The sequence below is a fragment of the Nicotiana tomentosiformis genome, chromosome 6 (genome assembly GCF_000390325.3).
Source record: "Nicotiana tomentosiformis chromosome 6, ASM39032v3, whole genome shotgun sequence".
Lineage (NCBI taxonomy): Eukaryota > Viridiplantae > Streptophyta > Magnoliopsida > Solanales > Solanaceae > Nicotiana > Nicotiana tomentosiformis.
In genome coordinates this window covers 35,927,559-35,940,795 of record NC_090817.1, presented here as the reverse complement: position 1 = coordinate 35,940,795, position 13,237 = coordinate 35,927,559, and the positions used below count along the sequence as shown (strand labels likewise).

Genomic DNA, 13,237 nt, shown 5'->3' with positions numbered 1-13,237 from the left:
AATATTCGTCAGAGAGATACCCAGTTTTTCATATTACGAATAATGAGTTCCTTAAATTTACCAATACTTACAATTAGCAGAAAGAAATTTATGCTTGTTTAATAGAAACTAAAAAATAACAAACAATTTAAATATAAAAAAATTAATTAGAGTAACATGAGTCTTGTGAGTTGCGATTCAATAGAATTACTTTAATCTTTTTGTGAGGTGGACCTATTGTTTTGTTCATTACCGTTCTTTGATTTTTATTTTAATAGAAATGTCAGCAGTTTCTTAATTATAAATTTTTATACAAAATAGTCTATACACGTTGGATAGATAAGATTAAGGTAAAAAGAATAATATATATACACTTTTATACATCATACAAAAGTCTATATACGTTGGATAGATAAAAGTGCTCAGGAAATAAAATAGACTATCACTATATAAAATATATACAAAATAGATTGCCACTATACAAAAAATATACAATAGACTATCACTATACAAAATATATACAATAGACTGTCACTATACAAAATATATACAAAATAGACTGTCACTATACAAAATATTCGCTATACAATTTATATACAAAATAGACTGTCACTATACAAAATATATATAAAATAGACTGTCACTATACAAAATATATACAAAATAGACTGTTACTATACAAAAAATATATAAAATAGACTGTCACTATACAAAAAATATATAAAATATACATTTCAGATTATTAAATGTAATATGTTTGGGCCGAAGACACATTTCGTATCAATGAAAAAAAACATAGGCTATTAAAATTTTGAGGGACTAGAGATGATCATTTTCTCAATAATATCTTGAGTTTGACCTTAGGAATTTGAAACTCCTTGACTATTTTAAATTACAGGGGCTGAGAAGTGATTTTTTTGAATTTTATCCTGGTAAGATTGGGTTGGGTCAGCCCGCTTTGGATATAAATATGTAAAATAAAATTAATGGTATTAAGGAATAAGGAGTACCCAATTCGTGGGGAATGCCAACTTATTTTCGATATAAAAAAGTAAAATAAAATTTATTCACTTCACTATCTTAAGATTACATTAAGGTTTGGTTAATACAACGTTGCCAACTTCCAACTCCAGAACGGGTTGTGTCAAGCAATATAAAACTGTCTCTTAGAGAAAAGTAGTTTTGGGTATTACACCGCACGTCCCTTTTTCTTGATGTGCTGTACCTTAACTTGGTCAAAGTTCCACTTCTTTCCCTAAAATGGTAAGCCTAATATTCAGTTTTTCTGTTAATCTTTGTTAGATTTGGAAAATCGAACTGAGAATTTATATATCGCAGATGAGATCTGAAGTTTGGATAGCGGTGACAGTATTGGTGGTGGCATGGAGCTTCAATGGGGCATTTGGGATTAGATTCGTAATTGAGAAAGAAGAATGCTTTTCACATAAGGTTGAAATGGGGGAAACAGTTCATTATTCGTTTGTTGTCATCAAGTCCGATGGCTCTTGGCATTACAGTGAAGAAGAGGGTGTTGATCTTGTGGTATGATTTACTAAACCTCTGTTCTGCTGTCTTTCTTTTTCCCTATGTGAGCCCAATAAATTAATTGAGTTTTATAAATATGTACATTATTAGTAATAGTTTATTATATCTGGTATTTTATTAAGATTAAACCTGGTAAGAAGTGCATCTTATACTGAACCTGTAGATAATGGGAGTGGACTTAGAACCTGGTGATGTTATTTGAATATTTTGTTGATTTTGTTTTCATGAAGAGAATGTACAGAATCTAGCAAAGGTGTCTTTTTTATTTCTTTTCTAGAAAGCTAACTGGCATCGACCTAAATAAAATAAAAATGTACCTCAAGTAGAAAACAGTCCATCGAAAAGCTGTTTTTGTATAATTTGGGAGACATCCCCCTCTAGTATGATTTGCACCGTCCATTTCGATTTCGATTCGGTTCAGATGAGAACCTCGAGGAGGAATCGCAAAAACCCGGGGGACTTTGGGGGGGGTGGGTGTTGCTTGAATCCCATCCATGGGAATGAGTCTATGACGGTGCATATTCAAAGAAGTTTTGAGTTGCAGAACTGTAAATTAAAGAGATGGATACTTATTGACACAAAGAATACTAGACTCAGGTTTTTCTTAATATTCGGTGTAGTTTGTTCTGCGATCGTTTCTTCATGCTTTCATGATGATGATATCTTAAATAGTCAAGTCATACATTTTCTGCTTTTATCTATTATTTAGTCAGTTATTTATACTGGATTATTGTATTGATGTTGCTAAGATGGTGAGATTTTAGGTGAAAGGGCCTTCTGGAGAACAGATTCATGATCTTCGTGACAAAATAAGCGAGAAGTCCGAGTTTGTAGCTCATCATGAAGGAATTTACCGTTTCTGTTTCACTAACAAGTCGCCCTATCATGAAACCGTTGACTTTGATCTACATGCTGCTCACTTTGTATACCATGATGAGCATGCAAAAGATGGTGCGCGTGCTACTTTGCTTTATCTTGGTTTCGACTTCTTATACTTATATTAGATATTTTACTTGATTTGTTTGAGACTTGCAGAGCATTTCAAGCCTTTGTTTGAGCACATCGGAAAGCTAGAAGAAGCTTTATACAACATTCAGTTTGAGCAGCACTGGCTAGAGGCCCAGACAGACCGTCAGGCAATAGGTATTTATATAGTAATGTTTACTCTTTTTTCTTGTGGTTTCTTACGTGAAGCAACTTCAACTGCATCAGTACCAATTTGTGATAGAATTCAGTTACCTTTTCCCTTTAGCACGCCTTTAGAATGGGGTAATTTTTCCCTTTCAATTTTCCTCCTTTGGGATGTCTGTCTTGTTTTGAGAGTTTAGTATATCAAAATTAAACACTAGTCTTGGAAATCCATGATTCATGCCTGTCACCCACCTAGAATTAATTTGCAGTAAATGGTAATCAGCTGAGCTACATAGAGTTGTTCACTTCTGCTCATCAACGTGGGCATCCAATAATAGTTTGAATATCAAGTTGATGTAAAAGTTAAGCCTATTAACTCAATTCACTTTTGCAGTCGTTCTCTTGGGATTTACATTATATATCTGGAATTTAGTGGTTTAAATATTTCACCTTTGCTGTGACATAGCGGCAGTTGGATTTTCATTGTGTTGTCTCAATGAGGAACAATGCCACAACATGAGAATATCGTTCCTTTCCGTGTATAAATTTCTCATTGGATTGACTCAATGAGACACAACAGGAGAATAATTTTTCTTCCTTTATATTTTATACAACAACATAATATTCCTTAATCCCAAACAAGTTAGGGTCGGCTATATGAATTTTTACTCAATTTAAATTATCTCATGTCAATATTATGCAAATACAAATAAAAAGTACTTCATCCGTCTCAATTTTTGTGTTCTTATTAGTTCGTTCCCAAAAAGAATTACACATTTCCATATTTGAAAAGGATTTAACTTTAAACTTTTTTTTCTTTTTTTGATGAAGGACTTTAGACTTTTTATTTTAACTATTTTACTCTTAATGAAGGGGAGCCTTGGCGTAATTGATTAAGTTGCTGCCATGTGACCAGGAGGTCACGAGTTCAAGCCGTGGAAACAGCCTCTTGCAGAAATGCAGGGTAAGGCTGCATACAATAGACCCTTGTTGTCACGTCCCAACCTCGGGAAGCGCGACCGACGCTCAACCGAGTGAACCCGGTCGAGCAAGCCTGTTAAATACTTTCTATCCAACTCACCCATGATCAAGAGAAGACATGATTTCATTAATTAGACAGTAGGAAGATCATATATACAATACTAAATCGTCTCATTGGTTACATCACCTTTAAGTCTCAAAATACACATATTCTTATAGTTTGAGTGGAACATGTGATTAAAACACAACATAACTTGTTTGACCTTTCTAGCACCCATGTACAACCAACATAGTATCTACGGAGCCTCTAAAAGATACAAAAGAGTGTTATGATAGTGCCAGCAACAAGACCCCGACTATACCTCGAGACATGATAATAATATGAACAAAAGATACAATACGTGACCCCGAGATGAAGTGGGGCTCACCAAGTCTGATGGGAAGAGGATGTACCACTATCGCTGATCAACACTGCCTGCTATGGAACCACCTGCATCCATTTAAAGATGCAGCGCCCCCGGTAAAAGGGACGTTAGTACTGTCGAATAGTACTAGTATGTAAAACTAAACACCATCTCAATAGAATGAATAATAATACAAGGGGGAACAATCAAGTATTCAATAAGAGTTTCAAATAATGCTAAAACATCAGTTTAAGGATCACATAAGTTTTCAAGTCAATTTCCATGCTATTAGGTTGGGTGATCTTTAGTGCCGATATACCATGATTCACAATACCACCATATTCTTACACGGAGCCCGATCACGACCCGATCGGCTTGGTCGTCTCATTTGAGACATCAACCATAATGACAATTTCATTATAATTTTCAGCATAGTCACCACCATGTGTGCATCATGGCGTCCGATCACAGCTCGATCGGCTAGGTCGTCTCACCCAAGACATTACCTTTTTCAGTCAATCATCTTACCTCATACTTCTTTCATATCCTTTCGATTCATTGGCACCGGTGGCCATAATTATAACGTCATTCTTGGCACTTGGCCGTATTTTATAATTCCCGTTCCCCTTTCCATATTCAAACATCATTATCATTATCAACAACAATAAGACTTCCCATTCAAGACATTAAATTCACATATGAGCAATTTGTGAGTCTTAGGCACATAGATGCTTTTCATACAATTTGGCATAACAACCTTTATTTCGATTTTGACTTGAAGTCTTAACATTTCTAACACATATTCCACATTTTGAACACATCCTCAAATGGCAAGATAACATGATGAAGCATTTAGAATAAATATTGAATATACATCCTTCAACACAAACACATTAGGATTAACCAAATCTATAATGATCAATTTGGGACTTACACCAATTACATGAACACCGTGGGATTCGATTCTAAGAAGAAGGGGGTTTAGCCAACATACCTCAATTGAGCTTCCTTTAAACTCTAAAACGTTCCGGAATTCTTAGCAACTTCGATCTATTTTAGAAATATAACAAGTTGGACCAAAATTAGGAAGATGGTCATGATTCTAGCTCATTTAAGTACATTATCAAACACTAGGTGTACATTAATATTTTTAAGACCCTTTTGTGAAAGATTCCATCATTCCCCAACCCATTCTCTACCATTTTTAGCTCACAACCTTCCCACATTCTTTGATAACACATGCATGCAATATAACAACTCCGATACCCAAGAATTGTCTTTCTAATTATTCCCTTTTTAGTAGATTTTCGAAATTAAGAGTTAGGGCATAGATTCTTACCTTTAAGATGAGGACTTTCTTTGTTAATCCTCAATGATTGAGCAAGAATTGTTGGATATTAGGTTGAATGTTACTTCCCCACTCTAAGAACTCTTTCTCACTCTAAAAATATCAGAAATATGCTCAAAAATGGACTATGGCATATGTTTTAACAAAATAGGGTCGGGTTTAAAAACCCCAAAAATAAAGCTCCGGAACAGGGTATGCGGTCCGCAGAATAGGCCGCATAATTGCCCTCCAGAACTAGGCCTGTTCATTTGAATCGGATATCCGAAATCCGAACCGATCCGTTCAATTTTGGATTTCGGATTGGATCGGATTTCGAATTGTGTTTATTAAAATTTCGGATTTCGGATCGGATTCGGATCGGTATAATTTTAATACGATCCGATCCGAAATCCGAAATTATTAGGGCATGTATAAATTCTAAACTTTAATTCGGATAATTAATACTTCCTTTACATTTTCCTCCAAGTTATTACCTTTACAATTGATGGATTTAGCTCTATTGGCACCATAGTACTCTCATAATTGTATAAACATGAATCTTTCTTATTGTACTGCCTCTTTTACAAAGAAAATATACATATGAGTTTGCAACTTTGAGGCATAGTAATCCGATCCGAAATCCGAAAATCCGATCCGATATTAATTCGGATCGGATTCGGATTGCATTTTCTAGAATCCGAAATCCGAAAATCCGATCCGAAATGTGCTAAATCCGATCCGATCCATGCACAGCCCTATCCAGAATTGGACAAATCTGACTCGGTCTGCGGTCATTATGCGGCCCGCAGACCTGTTCTGCGGTCGCATAATGCGCCATAGAACCTCCCTCCGAAAAATCTCAAAGCTGGATATGCGATCAGAGTGCGGCCCGCGAAATGGTTTTGTGGTCACATAATGGGCCGCGAATGACATCAAAAATGGCCCAAAAGACTGTCTCACTCTGCGACCATTATGCGGTCCGCAGAGTGATTCTGCGGCCGCATAGTGGGCCGCAGAAGTGCATTTCTTCTGCCCAAATTTTTCCTTTACTTTTCAGTGCATTGTTCAACCCAAAAAGTCCGAGCCGTGGCTCGCAAGCTCGCCGCGAAGAATTTATACAATCCTCAAACACGTAAGCCCAGTTCAGCACCACGAAACATTATTTTTCCTTTGCGAAATCTTACGGGGCCTTACACTTGTGGTCCAGGTTGCCCTTTTCATTTTACTGAACCGGGTTGCCCTTTTCATTTTACTCTTAATGAAAATTTTTTATAGCCACACAAAAGCTTTTACTATTTAAGCTTTTAAGACCACAAGTTTCAGAAGTTTTATTTTTTCTTATACTTTGTGTCGAGTCAAACTACGTCATATCAATTGAAATGGAGGGAGTATTAGAAGTTTAGTATATCTTCCAAACATACAAACCTCTGAAAGGTTAATACCTATAGTAAAAGTGCTAATGACTAAACCACTCCTTAAAGCATAATACCTATAGTAAAAGTGCTAATGACTAAAACATATTTCTTACTAATATGTATCGTCTATATAGATATTTTTCTTTCGTTGTGTTTTATCTTTTGCTTAATCTGCAGGGATCCCTAGAAATCGTATCTCCTTCGAGACAACTGCCTTCCATATAATTTTAGATCTACCTCATCCTCTTTGAATACCTTCACTAACCATGGTGACACACCTACAAACGGGTGCATCTGAAGGTCGACTCAGGACATGATCAAACCATCTCAAACAACGTTCCCTCACTTTATCCTCGTGTGCTACTTTAACTTTCTTCCAAATGTAAATCATTTCTAATTATCTAATCTTGTATGACCAGACATCTATCTTAGAGTCCGCCAGTATACTACGTATGTTTTTACTTTTTGCATCTCAAACTTAGACTTCATCATATGAAGTTGTCTCCCCAGATTAGCTGCAGTCATGAAAGTGTGCATGGTCTCACAGATGTAATTCCTACTAATGCAGTGAATGAAGGAATGAGCAAAAGAGCCGTCTACAAAGCTCTGTTCGAGTCTTCAGCTCTTATTTGTGTTAGTTTTCTGCAAGTATTCCTCAAGAATTTGTTCGAAAGAAAGCTGGGGCAGTCCAGAGTTTAGCTTTTGGCACAGGGATGATGATATTCTTCTGCCAAACCTTGTAAACTTTAGATGTATTAATTTTTTGTGCCTTTTTCTGAAGGCAGATCCCACAGAAACTAGAATCACAGATGTTTTATTCATAAATTATGTTATTTCAGTACTACATTCTTTCAGGATTTAGTGAGATTTTCCTAACAACATGCGTGCGGTTTCTAATCTTACTCCAAAATTACAGATCCTTAGGTTGTTAAAAGTTTTCTAAAATCCTGTTATTTGGTAGTTTAACAGATGTCAGCAATTATATAGCAATTTTACACATACAACTCCAAATGGCTGCATAATGCAAGTTAGTCGTGAATACGCAATAAGTTGGTAAGCTTGGGACCAGAAAAATCTATGCAAACAAGATATGATTGTGATGAAATTTTCAGAATAATAATAGTTGAGATGTGCTCTACTAACCACACGTATATGAAAGCAATCGAAAACTTGTCTGCTAAATGTAAAATACAAAATACATCATATAGGTACAACACAAAATACAAGTTTACAAGACAAAAACGACTTGAGCAGTTCCTCTGTCTCCAGCGCCAACACAAAGGGAGTTCTGGAGTTCGTTATGAATATGAATCCAATATTCGACGTGGGCAGATAGATAACCTTGTCAGGATTCTGCATGGGGGCTTTGCATGCAGCAAAACCATTTTTTCTGCAAAATAAAACATAACGTGAGATCCTAAAAGATAACAGGAATGTTTCAGAGGTTCACCAGAGAAATGTTAGTGTCCGTTCAAACATCACAACAACCCAGTTGTTGGGTAAGTTAACCTAACATTAAGATCCACAGTCATAACTAGCCACAAAGATAAATTTCAAAGAGAGGACAAACAAAAATAACAACAGCAACAACATGACAACAGGCGACCAAGTCTTCCCAACTTTCACCATCATGCAGCATGTCAGGAGAAAAGATACGGAAGAAAATAAAAAGATAGTATATTCTAAAATAAAATTGCGTGTACCTTTCTCCTTTTTTCCAATACCTTCAACAGAATAGGGGATTTGCACAATTTGTAGTCATGTTTTTTGTCACACTGGCTCAAGCATTTATAAAATCTTTGACTTGCAATAACAACAACAACAAACCCAGTGGAATCCCACGCGTCATAAGTGGAGTTTGGGAGGGTAGTGTGTAAGCAGATCTTACCGAACATGTTGGGATTAAAGGGGTAATATCACTTGCTTCACCCCCCCCCAAACCCAAAAAAAAAAAAAACCACCCAAATGGAAGTTACTACCGGGTGGAATTCTTCAAATTCTCTAGTTATTTGTCCCAAGTACAAGCTAAAACACCAAACTTACCTGACAATTAACTCCAAACTTAAAATAGAAAGTTCCATTCAAGAGAAGTCAAAACAAAAGGAGTAAAAAGACCCGTTTTCAGCACCAGGGTATAAGATCCCATGTACAGTCCTTCACTTGTTATAGATGCTCACATCCAGAAGAACCCATGCCCAACTTAGAAACAAAGTTTTTCTAATTAATTTTCTATTCAACTTAGTTAGACGAAAGTATGCAATAAGTAAATTACAAATTTTATGCTTTGTCTAACAGGAAAGAAATCTTTATTCTTTCTCCATTTATCAAAATTTAAGAAGCCAACACAGTGTGGTGTTTATGAAGACTATTTTATTAGGAGCAAGAGTTTTACCTATGAGTGGAGTGTTAGACAGAAAAGACAGGACACAGGCACCACAAAATTGTATTTAGCTTTAAATATCATAAATAAAGTTTTCAAATATATTAAAATATGAAATATTGTATAAGAAATCACAAGAAATATTTACAAAAATGGAGTAATCTCTTTATGAATATTTTATATCACCAATTATTATTTATAGAACATTTTACATAAACTATAGTTAAACACATAAGAGAAAATGTTTTGTGGCCCATTATCCGAGTTTCGAAGCTAGAAAACAACGATTTCTCAGTTATCAGAATAACATGCCATGGGGCGTTCATGCAAACTAGTGAATTTCTCGCTGGAGAAGTTCACTACCTAGACCTAGAACGATTTCCGAGTCGAGTCCCTACATTGGCTTAAGCTTATTTTATCGTTGATCATCCCAGTTTAGACCCTCAACTCCATTGAGGTTTTTATACATTTGATTAGGCGCTTTGTATGAAGGTTAGCCAGCTTCGATGGATTATGCTTGGGCAACAATGCAGTTCCTCCACCCTATATGAAGTATGCGACTATCCTATTGACCCTATATATACACTAAAAATATTTTGGATCATTTTTAGACAAGAGTGGGTTGCTCTAGTGGTGAGCACCCTTAACTTCCAACCAAGAGGTTGTGAGTTCGAGTCACCCCAAGAGCAAGGTGGGGAGTTCTTGGATGGAGGGAGCCGATAGTCTATCAGAAACATCCTCTCTACCCCAGGGTAGGGGTAAGGTCTGCGTACACACTACCCTCCCCAGACCCCACTAGTGGGATTATACTGGGTTGTTGTTTTATGAAGTTTAATCTCTCAATTTTCTCCTAATTTCAGCTCATTCGCGATCAAACTCTTTCGCTGATCTTTCAAGTAATATTGACTACTTGATTACAATGTGATTGACAATTTATTTTGAAAAATGTTTCATGAAGAACACACCAAATCAGGACAATAGTATCATAGACAGATGCTACTAAAGATAGCCTAAAAGCGGCTTAAGCTTGGACATTGGATAACACTCCGGCCATTCTTTCTTCTCCTTTATTCTTTATTTTTTTCTTCGGTTGGGGTGGGGAGGGGTGGGGGATGATGGAGCGGCTATGGTATTTCACCTCTTTGATAATAGAAATCTTATGTTTTATACGCAAAAACTCTTTATATGAAGATGTATGCTATAACAACAAAAATTATCTCAGTTTTAATTGTGTGAAGATATTTGGTTAGGAATACATAAAATAAAATAAGTGGTAAAAGAGAGAGGAGGAAAAAGAAGATCATAGTGGTAAAAAAGTTCACATTGAGTTATAAGATCAACTTACAGCTTGAGGTTTGAACGGGTCTGCTGCTTGCTTTGTATTGGAATCAGCCTTTGAAGGTGATTCTGGATTGCCACCTGTTTTTTTCTCATTTCGGGCCTTGTTGAAGATCACCGTGAATCCCTCTGCTGAAGCTGGGTCATTGACATCCCACTCACCAAACTTAGGCAATGGTTGACCCTTCTCCTGCTGATGGTTAGACATAAAAAGGGAAACAAGAAAACGTAAATAATTGGACAAACATGAGAATACTCCCTGATATATTAATGTATGTATATTGTTAAGCATGCACATTGGAGTTCCTGAAGTAAGACTATTCGGAAATTCTTTTTGATCCTTCTTATTTACTTCTTTAAAACCTTATTTGATGGAAATCACGTGATCTTATGCGCTTAAAAGGAGCTAGTTCCCTAAAATTTTATTCTACAAGTTAAACTAAGTAATCTAAGCATGGTCAAATTCTCCATGTCTTCCAAATCCCAATATGCAACCAAACAAAAAGACACCACCAGATTTCCCCTTCTATTTTCTTGCATGAACTGCAGTTCATATCAAAGCTGATCCAGAACATCTGAGTTGCATAAATCGAGGTACGTGATAAAAGGATTGTTCTTTGATACATGACAAGGATCTGATCATAGGGCTCGCTCAGTGATTGGAACAATATACATTTGTGAATTCCCAAGTAACAGGTTTAGATCTATAGGGGCCAGTCAGTAGCTAAAGTCACTCTCTCATAATCCATTTTCTCTTCTCAAATTTTCCTTCACCTACCGCCTCCCCGCATTTATTTCACATAAATAGATGAAGGGTAACAGCCAAATATTTGGAAACTGGCATCATAGCCATCCTCTGTTAAGAAGTTCATAAACCACTATGACCTCAATCTCTGTAAAAGGGCCTTGATACCTTCAAAGAGTTCTAAGGCCGAAACGCCATAACATTCATATTATCCATAAACTTCTTAGACATCTCAAATTAACTCCAGCTGGGGTGATATATATTTTACCATCAAGAAATGCATCGGCATAGAGGATTTATGCACTAAATATAAGAAGCATGTCGTAGAACTTATTGCATTAACTAGGAGTTAGAAATCTACACACGGCAATACCAGTGCTAAATTATGAAAGCCAAACGACAAAGAATTACCAAGTCGAATTAATCAATAGAATCTCCATATTAATCGCAAAAGTTACAGTACAGTTATAAGGACACATCACAGTCCATCTACCAAATGCATCCAATAAAGTCCTACATCAATTCCCTTTTCTGCTCTTAGCAATAGAACACATCAACTCCAACTTTATATGCAATTAAATATAGTCGAGTAAGTGCATACTTTACAAAATTTCAGTGACCCAACAAGGAAAAAAATGGAGAGGCACAATCTATAGGATATAACTTATGGGGTTAATCAGACCATACTACCAACTCTGCATTTGAAAATAAATTAAGGGAAAAGAAAAATAATTATCAAATGATGAATTTTATAAAGAGACTAAAGGAGGCCTCTAGTAACAGCTTTTTTTTAATGACAGTGTCTTAGCAACTTGTGTGCATCTCGACTATTCCACCAAGTACTTGGTATCTCACACCAACACTGCTGCTGGGTAACTCTGCCCAACCAAGCATTAGGCAGATGGGAAGAAACCAAGGACGAAGCTATGTACTTGACCACACTTCGCTGAAAAATTATACTATGTACATGGTAAAATATTACTGTTAGTGATTAAAAAATAGACTTTTAACACCTTTGGCATAGCCCATTGACAAAGGATATTCAAAATTTGAACACCTTTATCGAATTTCCTGGCTTAGCCACGGGAAGAAACCACCTAGTAACAATTATGATATCATTTGTAGCATACAATTAAAGTTCACCCTAATAAACAGCGGTAAAGTACCTCAGGAGCAGTCAAAATGCAACAATAAAATACTTTTTTTTTGACGATCTAATTCAGCTTAGTCAAAGTAAATTTCATAAGAACAAAGCGATGAATCAAAATTCAGAAACTGAAAAAACATATAACATGACAGAGCTAATTAACTCATGAGGTAATTTGGAAAGGATTAATAAAATCGAGTAACCGAAAAAAGAAAAGAAATATTATATGGACAAAAACCCAAATTTAGGGCTGGATTGTACACATACCGACATGAATCCGGGAATAAGTCAGAAGTGTTCTTCAGAGAATATGACTGGTGCTGTGCAACAAGAGAGAGAAAGTTAAGAGGAGAGAGAATTTGTGAGAAAGAGTATATAATAGTATGTGTATATGAATAGGTGGATGAGGTGTATAATGGAAATGGAATATGAAAAGAATTGGTAAAATGAGAAATATAGAGAGATAGAGAGTGGTGGGCTCCAGGGATGCCTTTTGTGGGACCCCACACCATACCATGTGAACCCCACACAACTACTCTTTACGCTCGTTGGCTGGTTGAGTGATTAAGCAAAGAACGATTAGTCTACGCCTAATATGCGTATTTGATGTCAGAAGAACTAATTGATTTGCCACTTAAAACTTGATCATTCACACAATTTCACTTGTAGTTGTAAATGTTGTTGATAGCCGATTCCAACTTATTTGTTACTGAGATATAATTGCTATTGTTGTTGTTAAATTTTGGTTAAAAGCATGATAGACTAAACCAAAGGTAATACTCAATCCGTTTCAAATTAAATGATTTATTTTCCTTTTTAGTCTGTTTCAAAATAATGACACATTT

At 35.9% G+C, this 13,237-nt stretch overlaps 2 protein-coding genes across 5 annotated transcripts; one reads left to right on the top strand and one right to left on the bottom strand.

Annotated features, from left to right (window-relative positions):
* Nucleotides 1-1,056: 1,056 nt before the first annotated feature.
* On the top strand, nt 1,057-7,661 carry LOC104115149 (transmembrane emp24 domain-containing protein p24beta2-like). 3 transcript variants are annotated; one of them, XM_009625733.4, is made up of 5 exons: nt 1,057-1,242; nt 1,318-1,521; nt 2,289-2,475; nt 2,560-2,667; nt 7,351-7,661. In XM_009625733.4, the coding sequence occupies exons 1-5, from the start codon at nt 1,240-1,242 to the stop codon at nt 7,479-7,481; spliced, it is 633 nt and encodes a 210-aa protein (XP_009624028.1). In that variant the 5' UTR covers nt 1,057-1,239; the 3' UTR covers nt 7,482-7,661. The 3 variants fall into 3 exon arrangements, with proteins under 3 accessions (XP_009624028.1, XP_070033374.1, XP_070033375.1); XM_070177273.1 differs by having other exon boundaries at nt 1,102-1,242; nt 6,960-7,661; XM_070177274.1 differs by lacking the exon at nt 7,351-7,661 and adding an exon at nt 3,529-3,660 and having other exon boundaries at nt 1,102-1,242.
* A 197-nt stretch (nt 7,662-7,858) lies between these two features.
* Nucleotides 7,859-12,822, bottom strand: LOC104115148 (protein NOI4-like). Of its 2 annotated transcripts, none has more exons than XM_009625732.4 (3): nt 12,660-12,822; nt 10,508-10,690; nt 7,859-8,172 (listed from the first exon to the last, which is right to left on the bottom strand). In XM_009625732.4, exons 1-3 carry the CDS (start codon nt 12,663-12,665, stop codon nt 8,128-8,130), a joined length of 234 nt encoding a protein of 77 aa, XP_009624027.1. In that variant the 5' UTR covers nt 12,666-12,822; the 3' UTR covers nt 7,859-8,127. The 2 variants fall into 2 exon arrangements, with proteins under 2 accessions (XP_009624027.1, XP_009624026.1); XM_009625731.4 differs by having other exon boundaries at nt 10,508-10,693; nt 12,660-12,819.
* Between the last annotated feature and the right edge of the window lie 415 nt (nt 12,823-13,237).

Coding starts and splice junctions, on each gene's coding strand:
- LOC104115149 (XM_009625733.4), top strand. Junction 1,522..2,288: donor AAGAGGGTGTTGATCTTGTG/GTATGATTTACT, acceptor GTGAGATTTTAG/GTGAAAGGGCCTTCTGGAGA. Junction 2,668..7,350: donor GACAGACCGTCAGGCAATAG/GTATTTATATAG, acceptor CTACTAATGCAG/TGAATGAAGGAATGAGCAAA.
- LOC104115148 (XM_009625731.4), bottom strand. Junction 8,173..10,507: donor ACCCGTTCAAACCTCAAGCT/GTAAGTTGATCT, acceptor TTTATTTTGCAG/AAAAAATGGTTTTGCTGCAT.